Raw genomic sequence first — 23,189 nt, 5'->3', positions numbered from 1 at the left:
AAAATCCAAAACGGAAGGCGATGACGTGTGCAGTAGTCAGCGTTGTACTGATGAGTCAACAGTCTCTTGTTGAATCAAAGAAAATAATATTCCAGTGTTTGAATTCCGTATAAATTCCGGTAAATATCTTTGGCCAAGAATTATCAGATTACTTTTCTATTTCCAGAGAAAACAATAACTTGAAATTCAATAATTTGAAGAATATAAAAATTCAGCCCCAAACTTTACACAACCTAAAACATGACTTCTCAAGTGTTAAGGCAATTCTGATATAATTGTTATCATAACATCAGTTATAAGACTAACTAAAACGCAAAACAGATTCCCGGATGGAGGTCAAGAGTTCATCCTTCTGGAAAACATTCATGTTCATTTAAGAAAAAACACATACCTCACGTCATGTAGTCCAGGTATGACCTTGACTCAACTTAATGATTCTTATTCTGAGAAAGAATTTTTTTTTTAAAATTTAAAAGTTGTTTATCTAAACTGTCACTGATTTTAAGGTCATCAACTAGATACACTGTTTTTATTATTAGGTATTTACATCAATGAAATAAATTAAAATAAATTAATCAAGTCAAACGGAACTGAACTTAATTCTGAAGATAAAAATCAAGTCTAGTAAAGAATATTACATTACAATATCATGTAATGGAATAAAAATATTTTAAAACTAACAGACACACAATTAAATTAAATATACATAACACTTGTCAAAGGTTGATATCACATGCTTAAACTTAGACGATACACTTATATTGTTTCATATTTTAACCAGTCAAAAATGAAACAATTATTGTATAGGTTATTAGTACATGACGAAGGTGAAGGTAGGAACAACATTGTAATCCTCTGAAAGAGACTTTAATAACATTACTGAAAGATCTATGTTGGTTAGTTAGCTTGTTTTCTTGGTGTAATGTTTACCTGAAAGACAATAGTTAAATACGATCATATCATTTCATTTTGTCTGAAAGACTATAGATAAATGAGATCATAAAATTTCATTCTGCATTAAAGACATAAACATGATCGTAACATTGTGTTCTGCCTTGAAGACAATAATTAAATGTGATCATAACATTTCATTATAACTGAAGGAAACTAATTAAATGTGATCGTATCATTCATAGTGCCCGAAAGACAATAAATACGTTAAATCGTATCATTCATAGTGCCTGAAAGGCAAAAATTGCATTTAATAGTATCATTCATATTGCCTGAAAGACAATTAAACGTGATCGTATCATTCATATTGCCTGAAAGAGACTAATTAAATATGATCGTATCATTCATAGTGCCCGAAAGTCAATAACTAAATTTAATCATATCATTCATATTCCCTGAAATGCAATAACTGCATTTAGTTGCATCATTCATATTGCCTGAAAAACAATAATTAAACGTGATTGTACCATTAATGTGGTCTGAAAGACAATAATCAAACTTGATCGTATCATTCATATTGCCTGAAAGACAATAATTGCATTTAATCGTATCATTCACATCGTCGGAAAGACAATAATTGCATTTAATCGTATCATTCATATTGCCTTAAGAACAATACTGGCATTTAATCGCATCATTACAATTGCCTGAAAAACATAATTAAACTTGACCGTATCATTTATATTGCCTGAAAGACAATGATCTCATTTAATAGTATCGTTCATATTCCCAGAAAGACAATATTTTCATTTAATCGTATCATTCATATTGCCTGAATAACAATCATGATACGTGATCGTATCATTCATATTGCCTGAAAGACAATAATTGCATTTAATCGTATCATTCATATCACCTGAAAACAATAGGTCCGCTTGGTCATTGCTTTTTGGTGAGCTTTAAAGTCTTTGAAAATTGAAAATCCTGATATTATTCCTTCATGTTGAATGGTACAGTCATTTCAATAAAACTGGTCAAAAAGTGAAATCTTACGTAAATTCAGAGCTTGTTACTTAAACATAAATTTTCTCGGACAATGGCTGTCTGTTATTGAATGTTTGTTGTTAAAAGGTGCTCATGAGCGCAGTTAACATTTCATTAAAGCTACCAGAGGGTTCGAGCTTTTAAAATATTTATCTGTTTTTGAAATCGCGATAATTATATGTGGGTTTTTGTTTCATAATTGACAAAGCCAGCCCCTCGACAGAAACCAATAAGACTAGTTGATATACGCGCAAGACTATGGTTTCCATTTGTCAAATTGACTCAAATGAAGTTTGCTTTATATAGCTATGTCTAGTGTACGACACTAATGCGAAATAACACTAACAATGACTTACTCCCACGACTCTTGTATGTCGAAATATAGGCAAGGAGTTTTAGACGAGGTCTGTTTTTAAACGGTTTTGATCATGAACACAGTTTGTAAAACAAAAAAACCGAAAGACGGATTGTATACATACACCATCTGAGAAAAAGGAAATGTGGGTGAGTCCCATTCTCGGCGAATCGGATATTGTCCGGATGCTGACTGGAAGTTACCGGAGATCCAGGACTAAACCACTGACATTGGAAAGGTGACAACTTACCCGTGTGCACACTGGGGATCGAAGTAGGGACAGCAGAGGTGCGAAGTGACTGTATTAGAGCTGCGAGCACGAAGAGTGCTAGTGGTAGTGGTTGCTGTTGTAATAACAGTAGTAGCAGTAGTGGTTGCTGTTGTAGTGACAATAGTAGGAGTAGTGGTTGCGGTTGTAGTAACAGTAGTTGCAATAGTGGTTGTGGTTGTAGTAACAGTAGTAGCAGTAGTGTGGCTGCTGTTGTAGTAACATTAATGGTTGCTGTTGTAGTAGCAGTAATATCAGTAGTGTTTGCGACTGCAGAACTAATGGTTCCCTTTGTAGTAGAACCAGTAGTAATAGTGGTTGCTACTGTAGTAGCAGTAATGGTTGCTATTATTGTAGCAGTAATGGTGTATATTGTCGTGACACCAGTGGTTGCTGTTGTTATAGCAGTTGATATTGTATTTGCAGTAGCAGTTGCTATTGTAGTATCGGTAGTGGTTGCTATTGTTGTGGCGGCAGTGGTTACCGTTGCTGTAGCAGTAGCAGCTTTTGTGGTAACAGTAGTAGCAGTTGCAGTTGTTTTTGAATTAGCAGCAGCAGTTGCTGTTGTAGTAACAGTAGTGGTTCCTTTTGAAGTAACATTTTTTGTTGCTGTAGTAGCAGCAGTGGTAGTTGTTGTAATGACAATATTAGCAGTAGTGGTTGCTGTTGTAGCAGCAGTGGTAGTTTTTGTAATAACAATATTAGCAGTAGTGGTTGCTGTTGTAGCAGCAGTGGTAGCTGTTGTAATGACGATATTAGCAGTAGTGGTTGCTGTTATAGCAGCAGTGGTAGTTGTTGTAATAACAATATTAGCAGTAGTGGTTGCTGTTGTAGCAGCAGTGCAAGTTGATGTTACAGTTGTAGCAACAGTGTTCGTTTTTGTAGTAGCATTTGTAGTTGCTGTTCTATTAACATTATTATTACTAGAATAAGCAGCAATGTCAGAGGAGGTGTTAATGATAGAAGACTCCGTATTGATAGAAGCTAGAAAGCGTTTCAGCCGTCAATAGATACCTAACGAAGGGAAATCAATCTGCCGATATGTTTTACATGCGAAAGAGTACCTCTCTCAGGTAATGTCTTCTAATCAAACAACCAACCTAAATTTACCAAACTGTTTGGTAAACATATGGAGTCATTCTTGTTCATTGTTTTAGTAACAGAAGCAATCTTTGTATATGCTAAATTCTCGCTAGGGAACGGTATACTCTAAACTATTGCAGACTATTCATTTGTCATGGTTTTTGGCCTAAATTTAAAAGTCTGACTAGAAAACTCCAAAACACTTTAGAACATAACTATACATATTTGACCCAACACCACACTCTTACAGAAAATGGCAAATATTTCATCAGCCTAATGCAGTCATTACGCATGCATTAGATTTGATCAATAATAAGGATGCTATTATTTATTAAAGTCATCAAGTTATTAAATTCTGGTTTTGAAGGTGATTTTACGTATGTCTGTATGTATGTATGTATGTATGTATGTATGTATGTATGTATGTATGTATGTATGCACTTGGGCATCATGCCGCAGTCATAAAGCATGATGTCTCACCCAGTCACTTTATCCTGACACCAGGCCAAATAGTTCTAACACTAACATCTTAATACTGAGCGCCAAGCGAGGCAGCTATAAGTACCATTTTTATGTCTTTGGTATGACTCGGCCGGGGTTCGAACCCGCGACCTCCCGCATCCGAGGTTGACGCTCTAACAACTAGACCGTCGGAGCGGTTCGCTTTGTCATTAATGTTCTTTAAACCTGCATCAAAATCTGATTGTTTTCCTAAATTCTGATAACTTTATATAAAGCCAATTTGAGTAGAGGATAAAGATTTAAAGAAAGAAAAAAAAAATTATTAACAGGACGTCAAGCTAATACCTTAACTCGTGTTCATATGGAAAACCATTGGTTCGGGCAATCATGGTTATTTTCTTGTTTAATAATAGACTTTTTCATTATTTCGATTTCCTAGAGATTATGTGATTATCACCATGTAGTCCTTACTGTGGTGATCCCCCCTTATTTCTTACTGTGATTATCACCCAGTAGTTCTTACTATGATTATCACCTAGTAGTTCTTTTAATGATTATCGCACCATAGTCCTCACTGTAATTATCACCCTGTAGTTATTACAGTAGTTATCACCACGTAGTCCTTACTGTGGTTATCACTCTGTAGTCCTTACTGTAGTTATCACCCTGTAGTCCTTGTTGTGACTATCTTCCCGTAGTCCTTATTCTGATTATCACCATGTAGTCCTTACTGCTGTTATCATCATGTATTCCTTAATGTATTTATCACCTTGTAGTCCTTACTGTGGTTTCATCCCATAGTCCTTACTGTGACTATCACCCTGTAGTCCTTACTGTGATTATCACCCTGTAGTCCCAACTGTGATTACCACCGTGTAGTCTTTGATGTGATTATCACCCTGTAGTCCTTACTGAGGTTATCACCATATAGTCCTTACCGTGTTTATCACCCCGTAGTCCTTGCTGCGATCATCACCCTGTAGTTCTTATTGGGGTTACCGCACCGTAGTCTTTACTGTAATTATCCCCTGTAGTCCTTACTGTGGTTATCAGCATATAGTCCTTATTACAGGAAAATAACTCCGCATATTGAATTATTACATTTGAGTAACCATATATATGATGCCCGTTTAAATATTTAAAAAGAGAACGTGATGTTCATGATGACGCGCCGATGGTCAAATAGGAAACTTTGCCACCACATTTGTTATCAGCAAATAATCAAGACGTTTTTATAAAGGTAATTCAGTATAATCACGTACATAATTTGCATTCACATCTGTGTATTTCAATACGTAATAAATTCCGCAATATAGTAGCATGGACATGTCAAAAGTTATTCAATCTTTAATTATTGATATAAATGCAATTTATTATATTAGTGCATGAAAATGAAAAACAGAACTTTTCTTCATCTGCATTATTCTACGTGAACTTGCTTGCATTGGATTCGTAATGATTCATATTTGTAAATGTTTAGACAGTCGATATAAGTTGCTTACATTTAACTGCATTAGAAATATGCCGGAATATACAAAAATATAGAAAGATAAAGAAACAGAAATATATGACAACTAATTATTGACATTATACATATAAGGATCTAATTTCGACAGGAATAATACTAAAGTAATGTGCTACTCATATTACTGGCATGCTGACAAATGAAGGCCTTGACACACTGGCATGCTGACAAATGAAGGCCCTGGTACATTGGCGTGCTGACAAATGAAGGCCCTATCACACTGGCAGACTGAACAATGAAGGCCCAGGCAGACTGAAAAATGAAGGCCTTGACAGACTGTCGAATGAAGGCGCTTGCAGACTGGAATACTGACAAATGAAGGCCTTGATACACTGACATGCTGACAAATGAAGGCCCTGGTACACTGGCATGTTGACAAATGAAGGCCCTGGCACATTGGCATGCTGACAAATGAAGGCCCTGACAGGCTGGCAAACTGAAAAATGAAGGCCCTGACAGACTGTCAAATGAAGGGGCTTGCAGACTGGCATACTGCCAAATGAAGACTCTGACAGACTGGGATAGTGACAAATTAAGTCCATGGCAAAACTGGGATACTGACAGATGAAGGTCTAGCAGACTGGCAGACTGACATACTGACAAATGAGGATCCTGGAACTTAGTTCATAATGATTTAATAGTGTGAAATATTTTTGTCACAAACACTGTATTGTTTTATAATTTAACGACATTGCTTTCAAACGTATTATTTGTTTGTTGTGGGGTGGGTGTTTGTGTTTTGAGATGAGGAATATGCCTTTATTTACATTTTGCTTGGCTTCAATTTGACACTGATTGTCTTCGTGTATCAATATCACAAATATGGATGCATTTGATAAGCATTAGATCAATACAGATGCATAATGATGAGAACTCGACCAATACATATGCATTTTGTACGAATTCGACCATTATATGTACATTTGGCAAGAATTCGATGTCCGCAGCAGCATTCTCGTAGAGCCTGTTAAAAAGCCCACATCACCTTTGAAGGCAACATACTAAAATATTTTCATGTAATCAGTCTTTTTTGACGTAATAATGAAGAACGTGTACTTTTTTGTGTCGGTAGTGCTAGGAATTTGGTCCATGTTCTTAAACGTTTTTGTTATTTTTGTCACTGATACCGTGATTGCTGTGGTGAATGCTAATCAAGTACGTACTGGTTTTCTTAAAATAGCCTTTAAAACAAGATTATTGAATGCTAATCAAGTACGTACTGGTTTTCTTAAAATAGCCTTTGAAACAAGATCATTGAATGCTAATCAAGTACGTACTGGTTTTCTTAAAATAGGCTTTAAGACAAGATCATTGCTGTGCAGGCTTACAACGTAATCAACACGAGTTTATTTGCGTCTGTCTCTCCGACTCTCTAGCCTGTATTTATTCAATTTGCAGGGATTATACAGTATCAGATGAGACCTAATGAAATTAATTACACCTTGCCCGTCAACACGTAGTCCTTACCACAGGAAAGTAAAGTTGCCAAGGTGATACTTTGTATTCGCGGCAACTTGCTGTAGTATAGTGAGGGATATTCATATACGTGATCAAACATATCAAACATTTTTTAATGTTAAAATAAATATTTTAATATTCCCTTTTGATGTGTCGAAATAAAAACTGATCTTTACCACGCTTGTTATGGAAAGCCTACTCCTACCTATATCTCTAAATATCATTTAGGTTGTTATAGATTTACATCCGGAATATTATTTAGGTTGTTATAGATTTACTGCATACATCCGGAATATTATTTAGGTTGTTATAGATTTACTGCATACATCCGGAATATTATTTAGGTTGTTATAGATTTACATCCGGAATATTATTTAGGTTGTTATAGATTTACTGCATACATCCGGAATATTATTTAGGTTGTTATAGATTTACTGCATACATCCGGAATATTATTTAGGTTGTTATAGATTTACATCCGGAATATTATTTAGGTTGTTATAGATTTACTGCATACATCCGGAATATTATTTAGGTTGTTATAGATTTACATCCGGAATATTATTTAGGTTGTTATAGATTTACTGCATACATCCGGAATATTATTTAGGTTGTTATAGATTTACTGCATACATCCGGAATATTATTTAGGTTGTTATAGATTTACTGCATACATTTGGAATATTATTTAGGTTATTAAAGCCGTCGCTCATTTATCCCTAAATTATATTTAGGTTCGTACGAGTGTACTATCTATATCCCTAAATATCATTTAGATCGTTGTGAATGTACTGTATATATCCCTAAATATTATAAATATGTAGTACATATGCAGTTCACGCAGGATTGAAATTTCTTCCAGCTGGTGTGCGACCACATATTTACACGCAGGTCATTTGAATACCAGTAAAGGATAACAGACTAAGCCTGTCTGCGGTCGAATGAGACAAGTATGAATATACATTTAAAAAAATTAATACTTGATCCTTTTAAACAATCGTCATTAACGTCATACAACAAAATAGGTAAGACCATATTTAGTACGGGCAAGTGCGTTCATGTTTTCTGTTTTTGTTAAGGGTTTTAGACCAATGACTCTGAATAATTTATTTTGGAATATCACTAAGGTTTGTTCAAAACTTTGATCATTAGGACTTGTGTTAGAAATATATGGCTATTTTTTTATTTGATTCGCACTACTGGAAGGAAATGCATTATTTATTGAATTTTACAAAACTGGTTGGTTTTAGCTCTTTTCTGTTACTTTGTTTAAGACCATAACGTCTTAAAAGTCCAAATGTATAGTGTTCCAATTGAATTCAAGCCGTATTCTAAAAAAATTCAAGTGGTATTCTAAATAAATACAAGTGGTATTCTAAATAAATTCCAATACTGTGTGCTGATGTACCTGTAATCACGAATGAGCTAATGACCTGGAATGTGGCGATGTGCTAACAGTTTTTGGTGCATCACAACAACACAATCCAAAATGTCCTTATCTGAAGACACTGTAATTCCAAATTAATGTTTTTATCCAAGAATAGTATTGAGCACTTTATAATTCCAATGAAAAAGAATTAGAATATACAAATCCACGCAAATGGAAAGAAAAATATTAAAATGACAATAAGTCTAATTATGCTTCGGATGTTAAGGCATGTATGACTAATCCTTAATTAAAAAATTTTATATACCCCTTTATTTGACATTGGTATGGAAAAACTCTCAGCTAACTTTATGGAAAATGTTTTCTCTAGAATTTTCTAATGTCAGAACCTAAACTGTATCATTAACTCAAACTAAAGTAAAAAGGCTTACCATTAATAATGCTATGAATATTTAAAACATAATCATTGATGAATAATAGCTCTGTGTTATGTTGTTTACAAAATAAATGTCACTGGTCAGGTAGACCATTAATTTGATTTTGGACGAAGGTTAGTCACAAATTACATATATACATAACATATTCTCATTGAGAAACTAATCAAGCAATACAAACTTAATATACCTATCAATCTATATTGTGTCTTTTACGTTTGGTGTTTGACTGTAGGTTGCTTTGGAGCTATATATTCGTGTTGACAACGTTTAAAATTACCGTAAAAATGAACCTGTTTACAAGTTTGAGGCAATTTCCCATGGGATTTTTAAGTCATGTGGGTTCTGTTGCGACGTAGGTGTTGGGCTTTGTATGAGGACGTCATTCTTATTCCCTATGTTCTTGTTTTGATATCAGATGTGTTTAATGTTTTGATAAGACATAGCGTGAGAGGAAAACTTTGTTTTAATTAGTCTTTGAAAGTACAAAGTGCTGACTGACTCTCGACATAAATATTATTCTGGGATTACTATTAATTTCTAAAGTTCTAGCCAATGTTGTTGTGAGACATCAAGACTGTTGACATTTTAAGGTTATTTTGGATATAATTCATAATACTGTAAGTTTCTCTTTAATTTTCATTTTATATCTTAGAGTATTACATTATTTGTTAAGTTTTACAATTTTACTTTGTTTTGCTTTTTTCTGTTACTTAGTCTAAAGTCGTATCAACATAGCACAGCCTACTTCAACGTTTATCCTTTACATCAGGAGATCTGATTTTGGGGTAGATTGTTAAGTCGTTGGCTTAAGAATTCTGTTTAGGTAATACGTAAATATAATACTGGACTATACTTTATAGGGACTATTTAAGGCAAGTGGAATGATTATTTAATGTGAGTTTACATGTATAGCAGCTGCACTGACCATTTAAGGTGTGTTTATACGCACAGCCACTGGATGCACGTATTATCTACGCTGCATTGAAAGTCAGGTAAAGGGACGTATTTTGCAAATGTAATTGTGTAATATGTATCCCATAAGGTAATCGAAGTGAAGAAAGACGGGATCAAAAACTGTTGAACCGAATTGATTATATGTTCAATGCGATGGAACTGATGCGGATTGATTGCCATATTATATAGCAAAGTCTAGTCTGCTTCTCTTGAATTTGAATCCTTACATTAGTGTACAGAAGACGATGCGTAACGTATAACGTATATATTAACATAAACGTTCTTATCGCGTTGTATCAGTGGATATCGCTTTCCCTTTAACCTTTTTCTTTCTCGATTTGCTTCCACTCGCAATGATATAGTCAGTGTTAGAAAAGGAAAATAAATACGTTGATAATTACAAACGCTCAGGTCATGTGACTCGTAAGATATCATTAACGTGCAATATACTGTTCTAAAATAATCAGCTGTAGACGACTTAAATATGATTTGGAGATAACAGTCATCTATTTTGATTATTTATTCTCTAAGATAAGTAAACAATGGCGGGATAATTTTTAATTGTTCACCGCTATTTTTCACTTACTGTGTCTTTTCATACCTATATAATTACTGTTTGACTTCGTTTGTTTGTATGTGCCAACATTCTTACAGAGATAATAGGGTTATCTTTTTTAATGACTGTGGTCACATCATGGTTAACGGCGCCATTCTGTCATTTGAATGTAGCCTATTTAATTTGACAGATTTGATCATCATGCTATTTTAAATGTGTTGAAGACGTAAGCGTGTCAACATTTATTCATATAAAGTAGCGACTTTAGTATTCTCCCGATAGAGCTAATGCTTTGATGGTTGCTTTCTCCCAAGAGAATTATTGCGATAACGATTGCTTTTCTGCCCGGATCATTATTGCTATAACGATTACCTTTCTCACCAGGAAGATTTTGCTTTTATGATTGCCAATGTTCTACTCCAGGCGGCCAATGATGCATTCTTAAAGACTGGTTGAAATTGCTAGAAAATTGTCAACCATAATCAACACGCAGCCGATTAGGTAAAAGGCGAGAACAAGGATAGTTTGGGAATTCTTTAAGCCGTGCGTTAATAATCGAGGGATACATTTTTTCCTGCCACATTCACATCAGCCACTCTAGCATATTCCAAGTTATAGTTTCAAAATAACAAGTCAAAATCATGACTAAATCTTGGCATTAGGTAACACCTTGATTGTCAACATGTAGTGATTACAAAAGAACAATAACTAAGCAAGTGAAAATAACATAAATATCAGCTTGCATGAAAGAAATTTCATATCTGAATGACAAGATGAAGTAAAGGCAAAAATGACTGCTACACTGTACACTGCTAACAATTGCCTGTTAATGACTATGGTCGAATACACGCTGACCATGGTCGAATACATAAGTTTGATTGCATACTGACCATGGTCGAATACATACGTTTGATTGTATACTGACTATGGTCACATACATAGGTTTGACTGCATAATGACCATGGTCGAATACATAGGCTTGATTGCACACTGACCATGGCCGAATGCCACAAGGTAATGGATATAATGAATAAACTAATTTATCGCAGTCACAGCAAGATAATGAGGAGTTTTATCCTCTTTAATTGAGTATAACACCAGAGAGAGAGAGAGAGAGAGAGAGAGAGAGAGAGAAATATTGCTTCGTAATTGGTATATACTTTCCTAAGTAGTTTTCTACTTGCATCTTAACTGAAAGCGATTCTTTTCATAGCCTTCCGTAGGTTTCATATACAATTCAACCCCAGCTGATGATATCGTCCGTTTTTGCTTTCATACTTGAGGACTGTGGTGACATAATGATGTAATACAAAAGAAAATCTTGGCAATGTTGTCATGTTTGTTTTGTCTGAAATCAGTAGTGGGACACTAAATATGGAGTGCTTTTACCCTCAATGTCTGAATAGTCATTTTCGTTGTGTTCATTATTTCTTCGCTTTCGAGGTCTTTTTCTTGCTGCAAAAATATCCTAATATTTTACCTTTCTTTATTTTTTCAGGTACATCGGAATCTGTAGTGTCATATTTGAGTTCGAATACATTGTTACTATTTATACGTAAAGTGCGTCCTCTGAGGAGCTGTGGTAATTAATTGCTAGATAATTCTGCTGGATTGTGATAACTTTTAAATATCTTAAATAAATCAGTATTTAGTAACTAAGCGAAATTACTTGCGACTATCTCATCCAAGCAAAGGAAGATAATGAACTATTTGCATCATTCGTTTAATGGCTCTAAAGTGATCGTCATAGCAACCAAACTTAAACGCCGCGGACTTCATAGAAAACATGCCTCCTGTTATGCTACATAAAACAGCCATAAATGATGCACGTTGTTAGAGGAAAATAGCATTGACATTCGGAATTTTACATGGATTAAAGACAAGGCTGAAATTTCCGAACATTATACAGGTATGTTATGAAACGCACGAAGTACTTTTGTTCATTGCGAATATCCGGCAGCTACGGTGTTCGTCCAGAGAGAATGCTTGCTAAAGGAAAATCTTGGTGCCAACTGAATATCTTTTCATCCTTGTATTATATTTCACTGGCGTTATATGGAATGTACTATATTCCACTAAAATTATGTTACAAATACTAGTAGGAATAAAATCTTTAGATGTTGACATCAGTTGTGTTTACGTACTGAATTACTTGAATTATAGTTTGCACGCACCATACTGTAATGAAATAGCTTGTCACGTTGAAAAGAAATGCCATTTATTTAACATGTTCAAGCGGTGGAGTTTTGCAGAAAAGTGTCTGAATGTGTTGCATCTTGCTGTTTGAATCTCTTCGATGAAACTGAAATATTCACCCTTGTTGAAGATTAAAAAGAATAACTGTAACATACGAAAATGTTATAATTGGCAATAACAGTAACATACGAAAATGTTATAATTGGCAATAACTGTAACATACGAAAATGTTATAATTGGCAATAACTGTAACCTACGAAAATGTTATAATTGGACAGAAAAAGTGTTGTATATGACCTTAGTTATTGCAATATATTAGGTGTGCTATTTATAAGCGTTCTATGTTATCCACATAGAGGAAAGTAGATAAGCACTAAGAAAAATGTGCAAAGAATTAAACAAATATGCGGGTAAATTTCTCTTGATTCAAATATATTATGGATTTCTACTATATTTATTTTTTAAATGTCAGATAAAGCAAAGAAGGAAACGCTCTTTGACGTGTACAAATCACAAGCGTTCAGATTTGTAATTGATGGTGAATAGTTCATTCGGATCGTAGATGATGGAATTTCATGCCGGATAAAAGATGGGTTCCTGCCATAGTAGAGTCCAGGTGACTACCTATACAAACAGTGAAATACTGGAAGCTCACTCATTGGAAACCGGAAATAAAAATGATCAAACACAAGGTGGAGTTATTAAACACGTTACCGATCATAAAGTAGTAGCTGACCCAGTGGGTAGAAAATATTCAGTCGAGGTCAATCCCAGAGGAACAGCTTGGACGGAAAGGAGACCCAGCAAAACACAAGAGGATGAGGATCATCCGATGATGACAAATGAGCGAAATATAAAACATAATGCCGTAAAGACAGGTAATATATTTACGTCGCAATTAAAATATTTTAAAATTTATATTTCTAAATTTGTGTGGTTATACTTGCATTCCCAGTTTGTCCGATACAGCGATATGTATTGAGAATATCGATATTTTAGTTACCGTACAATATATAATATTGCCAGCCCTACTCCTAACCCAGCCTCTCCGACTCCACCCTACACGATATCGCTGTCTGCAAAATAGGACATGAGAGCCTAAAATAGTCATGTAATTTTGCGAGATCAACAAATGAACCAATTCGTACGCTTTGTTAACAAGCAAAACAGTCAATCATAATGTTTTAATTAACTTTCATACTGTGTCACAATTCAGTTAGTTTTATAATAAAATATGCTTTTCACATTCAGTAATTTGCAATGCAGGTAATACTAGGCTGGTACTGGGCTGTGATAAACTGAAGCCTATCAGACGATAGATAGATAGATAGATACAAAGATTGATTGATTGATTGATTGCTAGATAGATTGATAGATTGATAGCTAGATAGATTGATAGATTGATTGATAGATTGATATATAGATAGATTGATATATATATATATATATATATATATATATATATATATATATATATAGATTGATATATAGATAGATTGATAGATTGATATATATATATATATATATATATATATATATATATATAGATTGATTGATAGATAGATATATAGATAGATAGATTGATATATAGATTGATATATTGATAGATAGATTGATATATATATATAGATAAATAGATTGATAGATAGATAAATAGATAGATTGATAGATTGATAGATAGATAGATAGAATGATTGATTGATAGATTGACACTGATACAGGATACCCTCCTGGTTGTATGGAACCCCAACGCATAAGTTATATGTCTGGTGTTCATCCAAATGCGTCACCGTGGCTCAAAGATTCCAGTGCAAAGTACTAAAACAATTATCGAGTTTTACATCGCTTTGCTTCAAGTAGGCCAGTATATTTCACAGCTCAATAAAACAATGAAGTAATCTGAACAATAATGCCCATAATTATGGTTTATTGATTTTTATATTAATACTTTTAGATAATGAACATTGCCCAGACACACACACACACATACACACACACGTTTATAGCACACATTAAAACCTTAGCTGCTCCAAACGGAATTATAAAATGCTGCTTTTCGTTGTCTAACGTTACAATACAATATTTACACATCATACGTCTCTCTCTGCAATGTGTGTTTTTTGTGCATTTTCATGGTTATCTTTCTCTGTCATGTTTCTTTCTTTAAAATCATTGTATCATATTTTTTTTTAAAAACCAGTCTATCAAATTATTTTTTTAAAACCAGACTATCATATTCTTCGGGGTTTTTTTTATAATAATTTAAAAATTAGAAGAAAAAAAACACAAGTTTTAAGCACATGATTTGCACCCACTTTACCTTCACATAACATGTGTATAATGTCAGCGCAAAGATTGTGCACCGCATATAATAGAGTAAATGAAAAATATTGACTTCCTTCATGTTGCTTTTATAAAATGATGTTTGGAATGTAATAATGATTCAGCTTTATATCAATGCCATTTAACAATAACACACAGCACACAAATCGCTTTAATTGTCTTTAATTTACTCTAGTATGTTGACAGAACTAGCAAACGCTTCAAATACAGATGGAAAAATGCATATCTAAAGACACTCAACAAATCTGAGATTTTGCTGTTAGATAGCATGAATTCATTGCCAGTCTGATAAATTAGCATGGAATAAATTTAGCTGTACATGGCAAATTAGCATGGAATAAATTTAATTGCACATGCTAAATTAGCATGGAATAAATTTAGCTGTACATGGTAAATTAGCATGGAATAAATTTAATTGCACATGCTAAATTAGCATGGAATAAATTTAGCTGCACAAGGCAAATTAGCATGGAATAAATTTAGCTGTACATGACAAATCAGCAGGGAATGGATTTAGCTGCACATGGTAATTTAACATGGAATACATTTAGCTGTACAGCGTAAATTAACACTGAATAAATTTAGCCGTGCAAATTTAGCAGACTATAGTGATTTGAACTGATGCATTAATACTTGCTGACATGTTTCATCGTCTTAGAGAAGCGTCGTAAAAGAATGTTAGATCTATGTTATTATGTAAACAGTGCATCGTTAACATTTTAAATGTAATACAGGATCAAACTTTGAACGTCTTAATAATATTCAAAATATCTACTTTTTAAAATCAGAGCTAGTGGATGATTAGTTGAATGAAAAGGATGCAAAACAAACCCCACTAATTTGCCATATTTTAATAAAACATCTAGATATTTGACATTTTGTGATGCAAAGGCATTATATTCCTAATCAATGGCTCACGTTCTTTCGTATAAAGGATGAGATTACATTATATTCCTGGTGAATGGCACAAGTTCTTTCTTAAATAGTAGGGAAATACGTTATATTTCTGGTCAATGACACACGTTCTTTCGTATAAAGGCTGAGAGTACGTTATATTCCTGGTGAGTGGCACAAGATCTTTCGTAAATAGTAGGGAAATACGTTATATTTCTGGTCAATGGCACAAGTTCATTCGTATAAAGGATATAAGTACGCTATATTCCTAGTCAATGGCAAACGTTCTTTCGCATAAAGGATTAATATATGTTATATTTCTGGTCAATGGACAAGTTCTTTAGTATAAAGGATGAAAATACGTTATATTTCTAGTCAATGACACAAGTTCTTTCGTATAAAGGATGAAAATACGTTAAATTCCTTGTCAATGGCAAAAGTTCTTTCGTATAAAGGATGAAAGTACGTTATATTTCTGGTGAATGGCACAGGGTCATTCGTTAAAAGGAGGGAAATACGTTATATTTCTGGTCAATGGCACAAGTTCTTTCGTATAAAGGATGTAAATACACAATATTCCTAGTCAATGGCAAACGTTCTTCCGCATAAAGGATGAAAATATTTTATATGTATGGTCAATGGCACACGTTCGTTCGTACAAAGGATGAAATTACATCATATTTCTGGTCAATGGCACAAATTCTTTCGTATAAAGGATCAAAATACGTTATATTCCTAGTCAATGGCACAAATTGTTTCCTATAAAGGATGAAAGTAGGTTATATTCTGGTCAGTGGCACACGTTCTTTTGTACAATGGATGAAATTACCTCATAATTCTGGTGAATGACACAAGTTCTTTGGTAAAAAGGAGGGAAATACGTTATATTTCTGGTCAATTGCACAAGTTAAATCGTATAAAGGATGAAAATACGTTATATTCCTAGTCAATGACACACGTTCGTTCTTGTAAGGAAGAAAATAGGTTATATTACTAGTCAATGTAACAGGTTATTTCGTAAAAGGGATGAAACATTATATTCCTAGTAAATGGCACAAGCTCTTTCATACAAAGTTTGAAAATACGTTATATTCCAAGTCAACGGCAAACGTTCTTTCGTATAAAGGATAAAACTACATCATATCCCTAGTCAATGGCACAAGTTCTTTTGTATAAAGAATGAAATTACGTTATAGGTCTGGTCAATGGCACAAGTTCTTTCGTATTAAGGAGGGAAATACGTTATACGTCTGGTTAATGGCACATGTGTTTTCGTATAGAGGATGATAATACGTTATATTCTTAGTCAATGGCACAATTTATTTCGTATAAATGATGAAAATACGTTATAGTCTGGTAAGTCACACGTTCTTTCGTACAAATAATGAAATTGCATCATATTTCTGGTCAATGGCACACATTCGTTCGTATAAAAGATGAACATGCGTTATATTCCTAGTTAATGGAACAAGTTCTTTCGTATAAAGGAGGGAAATACGTTATACTTCTGGTCAATGGCACAAGTGTTTTCGTATAAAGGACGCAAATACGTTATATTTCTGGTCAATGACACAAGTTCTTTCGTATAAAGGATGAACATACGTTATATTTCTGGCCAATGGTATCCATTCTTTCGTATGAAAGATGAAAATACGTTATGTTCCAAGTCAATGGCAAACGTTCTTTCGTCTAAAGGATACAAATACGTCATATTTCTAGTCAATGGCACAAGTTCTTTCGTATAAAGGATGAAAATACATTATATTTCTAGTCAATGGCACAAGTTGTTTCCTATAAAGGATGAAAGTAGGTTATATTCTGGTCAGTAGCACACGTTTGTTCGTACAAAGGATGAAATTACATCATATATCTGGTCAACGGCACAAATTCTTTCGTATAAAGGATTGAAACACATTATATTCCTAGTCAATGCCACAAGTTCGTTCGTATAAAGGAGGGAAATACGTTATATTTCTGGTCAATTGCACAAGTTCTTTCGTATAAGGAAGAAAATACGTTATATTACTAGTCAATGGCAAAGTTCTTTTGTATAAAAGATTAAAATACATTATATTCCTAATCAATGGCACAAGTTCGTTAGTATAAAGGAGGGAAATACGTTATATTTCTGGTCAATGGCACAAGTTCTTTCGTATAAGGAAGAAAATACGTTATATTACTAGTCAATGGCTTAAGTTCTTTCGTATGAAGAATTAAAATACATTATATTCCTAATCAATGGCACAAGTTCGTTCGTATAAAGGAGGGAAATACGTTATATTTCTAGTCAATTGCACAAGTTCTTTCGTATAAGGAAGAAAATACGTTATATTACTAGTCAATGGCATTAGTTCTTTTGTATAAAGGTTGCAAATACGTTATATGTCTGGTCAATGGAACTAGTTATTTCGTATAAAAGATGAACATACGTTATATTCCTAGTCAATGGCACAAGTTCTTTCATATAAAGAATGAAATTACGTTATAGGTCTGGTCAATGGCACAATTTCGTTCGTATTAAGGAGGGAAATACGTTATACTTCTGGTCAATGGCACAAGTGTTTTCGTATAGAGGATGAAAATATGTTATACGCCTAGTCAATGGCACAAGTTCTTTTGTATCAAGAATGAAATTACGTTATAGGTCGTGTCAATGGCACAATTTATTTCCTATTAAGAAGGGAAATACGCTATACTTCTGGTCAATGGCACAAGTGTTTTCGTATATAGGTTGAAAATACGTTATATCCCTAGTCAATATCACAAGTTATTTCGTATAAAGAATGAAATTACGTTATAGGTCTGGTCAATGGCACAATTTATTTCCTATTAAGGAGGGAAATACGTTATACTTCTAGTCAATGGCACAAGTGTTTTCGTATATAGGATGAAAATACGTTATATCCCTAGTCAAAATCACAAGTTATTTCGTATAAAGAATGAAATTACGTTATAGGTCTGGTCAATGGCACAATTTATTTCCTATTAAAGAGGGAAATACGTTATACGTCTAGTCAATGGCACAAGTGTTTTCGTATAGAGGATGAAAATACGTTATATCCATAGTCAATGGCACAAGTTCTTTCGTAAAAAGGATGAAGATATGTTATATTTCTGGCCAATAGTACACATACTTTCGTATAAAAGATGAAAATACGTTATAACCCTAGTCAATGGCACAAGTTCTTTCGTATAAAGGATGAAGATATGTTATATTTCTGGCCGATAGCACACATACTTTCAAATAAAGGATGAAAATACGTTATAGTCTGGTCAGTGACACATTCTTTCGTACAAATAATGAAATAACATCATACTTCTGGTCAGTGGCACACATTCGTTCGTATAAAAGATGAAAATGTGTTATATGCCTAGTTAATGGAACAAGTTCTTTCGTATAAAGGAGGGAAATACGTTATACTTCTGGTAAATGGCACAAGTGTTTTCGTAGAGAGGATGAAAATACATTATATTCCTAGTCAATGGCACGATTTCTTTAGTACAAAGAATGAAATTACATCATATTTCTAGTCAATGACACAAGTTCTTTCGTATAAAGGATGAACATATGTTATATTTCTGCCCAATGGCACACATTCAATCGTATACAATATGAAAATGCGTTATATTCCTATTTAATAGAACAAGTTCTTTGGTATAAAGGAAGGAAATACGTTATATTTCTGGCCAATGGCACTCATTCGTTCGTATAAAATATGAAAATGCGGTTTATTCCTAGTTAATGGAACAAGTTCTTTCGTATAAAGGAGGGAAATACGTTATACTTATGGTCAATGGCACAAGTGTTTTCGTATAGAGGATGAACATACGTTATATTTCTGGTCAGTGGTACACATACGTTCGTATAAAGGATGAAAATATGTTAAATTCCTAGTCAATGGCACAAGTTCTTTCATATAAAGGAGTGCAATACGTTATATTCCTGGTCAATGACACAATTTATTTCGTATAGAGGATGCAATTAGGTTATATTCCTATTCAATGGCAGAAGTTCTTTCGTATAAAGGATAAAAATACATTATATTCCCAGTCAATGGCACAAGTTCTTTCGTATAAAGGATGAAAATACGTTATATTCTGTTCAGTGGCACACGTTCTTTCATACAAGAATGAAATGACATCATATTGCCGGTCAATGGCACACATTCATTCGTATAAAATATGAAAATACATTATATTCCTAGTCAGTGGCACAAGTTCTTTCGTATAAAGAATGACAATACGTTATATTCCTAGTCAATGGCAAACGTTATTTCGTATAAAGGATGAAATTATGTTGTATTCCTAGCCAATGACACAAGTTCTTTCGTATAAAGGATGACCATATGTTATATTTCTGGCCAAAGATACACCTTCTTTCGTATAAAAGATGAAAATACGTTTTATTCCTAGTTAATGGAACAAGTTCTTTCGTATACAAGAGGGAGATACGTTATATTTCTGGTCAATGGCACACATTCGATGGTATAAAAGATGCAAATGCGTTATATTCCTAGTAATGGAACAAGTTCTTTCGCATAAAGGATGAAAATAGGTTCAGATATATAAAGATGGTTCAGATAGATGATGACAATTCGTTTTATTGATGGCCAGTGACATAAATTCGTTCAAATAAATAATGTAAATATGTTATATTCTTTGTCAATAGCACAAACTCTTTTCTATAAAAGGTGAAATCTGTTATATTGATGGTCAGTGGCACAACTTTGTTCATATAAATAATTCAAACACTTTATCTTGATGGTCATTGGCATAACTTTTTCATATACACAATGCAAACGCTTTATCGTGATGGTCATTTGCACAACTTGTTCATATACACAATGCAAACGCTTTATCTTGATGGTCAGTGGCACAACTTTGTTCATATAAATAATACAAATCTGTTATATTCTGGTCAGTGGCACAACTTTGTTCATATAAATAAAGCAAACGCTTTTTCGTGATGGTCAGTGGCACAACTTTGTTCATATAAATAATGCAAACGCTTTATCTTGATGGTCATTGGAACAAGTTTTTTATATACACAATGCAAACGCTTTATCCTGATGGTCAGTGGCACAACTTTGTTCATATAAATAATGCAAATGTGTTATATTCCCGGTCAATAGCACAAACTCTTTTCTGTAAAAAAGTGTAAATGCGTTTTATTCCTGCTCGCTGACTCAACCTCTTTCATAAAAAGGATTCAAATAGATTGAACTAGAAAAATAAACATTGATGAAATATTAAGTCCTGCTGATGATAACCCCACAGGATAGAAATGGATCGAAAATATACAGTTGAATTACTTACTGCACTTAGTGATCATCCATTTGAACCTGAAGCAAACAGCGAAAAGTAGCATTGATTATCGTATTATCCAATCGATGGTTTGGTTATATATCAATTAGTAGAATGAATCGATACAGTGTACAAGCTAGTACTTAATCTAATCAAAACATAAACATGTTCTGCATTGTAGAATAATCAAATACATCAAGCTAGGATGAAAACGCACTGATGTTCACATAATAATCAAATACATCGAGCTAGGATGAAAACTCACTGATGTTCACATACTAATCAATACATCCAGCTAGGATGAAAACTCACAGATGTTCACATAATCAAATACATCCATCTAGGACTAAAACTCACTGATATTCACATAATAATCAAATACATCCAGCTAGGATGAAAACTCACTGATGTTCACATAATCAAATACATCCAGTTAGGATGAAAATTCACTGATGTTCACATAATAATCAAATACATCCAGTTAGGATGAAAACTCACTGATGTTCACATAATAATCAAATACATCCAGCTAGGATGAAAATTCACTGATGTTCACATAATAATCAAATACATCCATCTAGGATTAAAACTCACTGATGTTCACATAATAATCAGATACATCCAGTTAGGACGAAAACTCACTGATGTTCACATAATAATCAAATACATCCAGCTAGGATGAAAATTCACTGATGTTCACATAATAATCAAATACATCCAGCTAGGATGAAAATTCACTGATGTTCACATAATAATCAAATACATCCAGCTAGGATGAAAATTCACTGATGTTCACATAATAATCAAATACATCCAGCTAGGATGAAAATTCACTGATGTTCACATAATAATCAGATACATCCAGTTAGGATGAAAACTCACTGATGTTCACATAATAATCAAATACATCCAGCTAGGATGAAAATTCACTGATGTTCACATAATAATCAAATACATCCAGCTAGCATGAAAACTCACTGATGTTCACATAATAATCAAATACATCCAGCTAGGATGAAAACTCACTGATGTTCACATAATAATCAAATACATCCAGCTAGGATGAAAACTCACTGATGTTCACATAATAATCAAATACATCCAGATAAGATTAAAACTCACGTTCATAAAATAATCCAATTCAAACGATAACTGTGGATGAAATCCTATATTATTCATAATTTAAAAAAGTGAAGCAAAATATCGAGGTTCTGATTATAAATTTAATTTATATAAACTGGTGAATAATGCTCTATTGTGCAACGTTAATGGAAAATGGAAGAAATTGAGCGAATTTGCAGTGATACAGAGCAAAGGAAACAACGAGAACAAGAAATGAAGTCAGAAAGCCGTCATTTTCAGCCCGAGATATATTCATTGAATATTGTGTGTTTTAGACATAATATAAACAAATAATACTAAATAAAAAAATTACACCGGTAGTGTTATGCTTGATCTACGGAACTTAATAATGTATACCATTTATTAAAATCACTTAAAAATAAGATATGGTGACAAAATCAAATTGTTATAACCTGATACTGTCACATTGTCATAGGCTGACACTGTCACATCGTCATAAAATGATACTGTGACAATGTCATAACATGATACTGTCACATTGTTATACAATGATACTGTCACATTGTCATAACATGATACTGTCACATTGTCGAAAAATGATAGTCACATTGTCATAATGTCATAACATGATACTCTCACGTTGTCATAAAATGATACTGTCACATTGTCGTAATATGTATACTCTCACATTGTCGTAAAATAATACTATCACATTGTCATAAAATGATACTTGCTCGTTGTCAAAACATGATACTGTCACATTGTCATAACATGATACTGTCACATTGTCATAACATGATACTGTCACATTGTCAAAATCTGATACTGTCACTTTACCATAAAATTGCTGAATATGCAAACACTGTTATTCTTAAGAGTAAATCAACTTTAACATGTGTGATGAACTGGAAAATGAGGTACATGGTAAACTTATTACAAAATTTATAGG

At 33.5% G+C, this 23,189-nt stretch overlaps 1 protein-coding gene across 1 annotated transcript in view; it reads left to right on the top strand.

Moving 5' to 3' along the window:
- The window catches only part of LOC149790200 (uncharacterized), a 282,290-nt gene that overhangs the window by 5,157 nt on the left and 253,944 nt on the right, over positions 1 to 23,189 (top strand). The window contains exon 2 of the mRNA XM_089973419.1: positions 11,919 to 13,494. Within this exon, the coding sequence (XP_089829545.1) occupies positions 13,206 to 13,494 (289 nt within the window). The 5' untranslated portion in view covers positions 11,919 to 13,205. The remainder of the gene's footprint in view (positions 1 to 11,918; positions 13,495 to 23,189) is intronic.

This window comes from Sinohyriopsis cumingii, chromosome 10 (genome assembly GCF_028554795.1).
Source record: "Sinohyriopsis cumingii isolate HCF-2022 chromosome 10, ASM2855479v2, whole genome shotgun sequence".
NCBI lineage: Eukaryota > Metazoa > Mollusca > Bivalvia > Unionida > Unionidae > Sinohyriopsis > Sinohyriopsis cumingii.
This window is presented reverse-complemented; position numbering and strand designations above follow the sequence as displayed.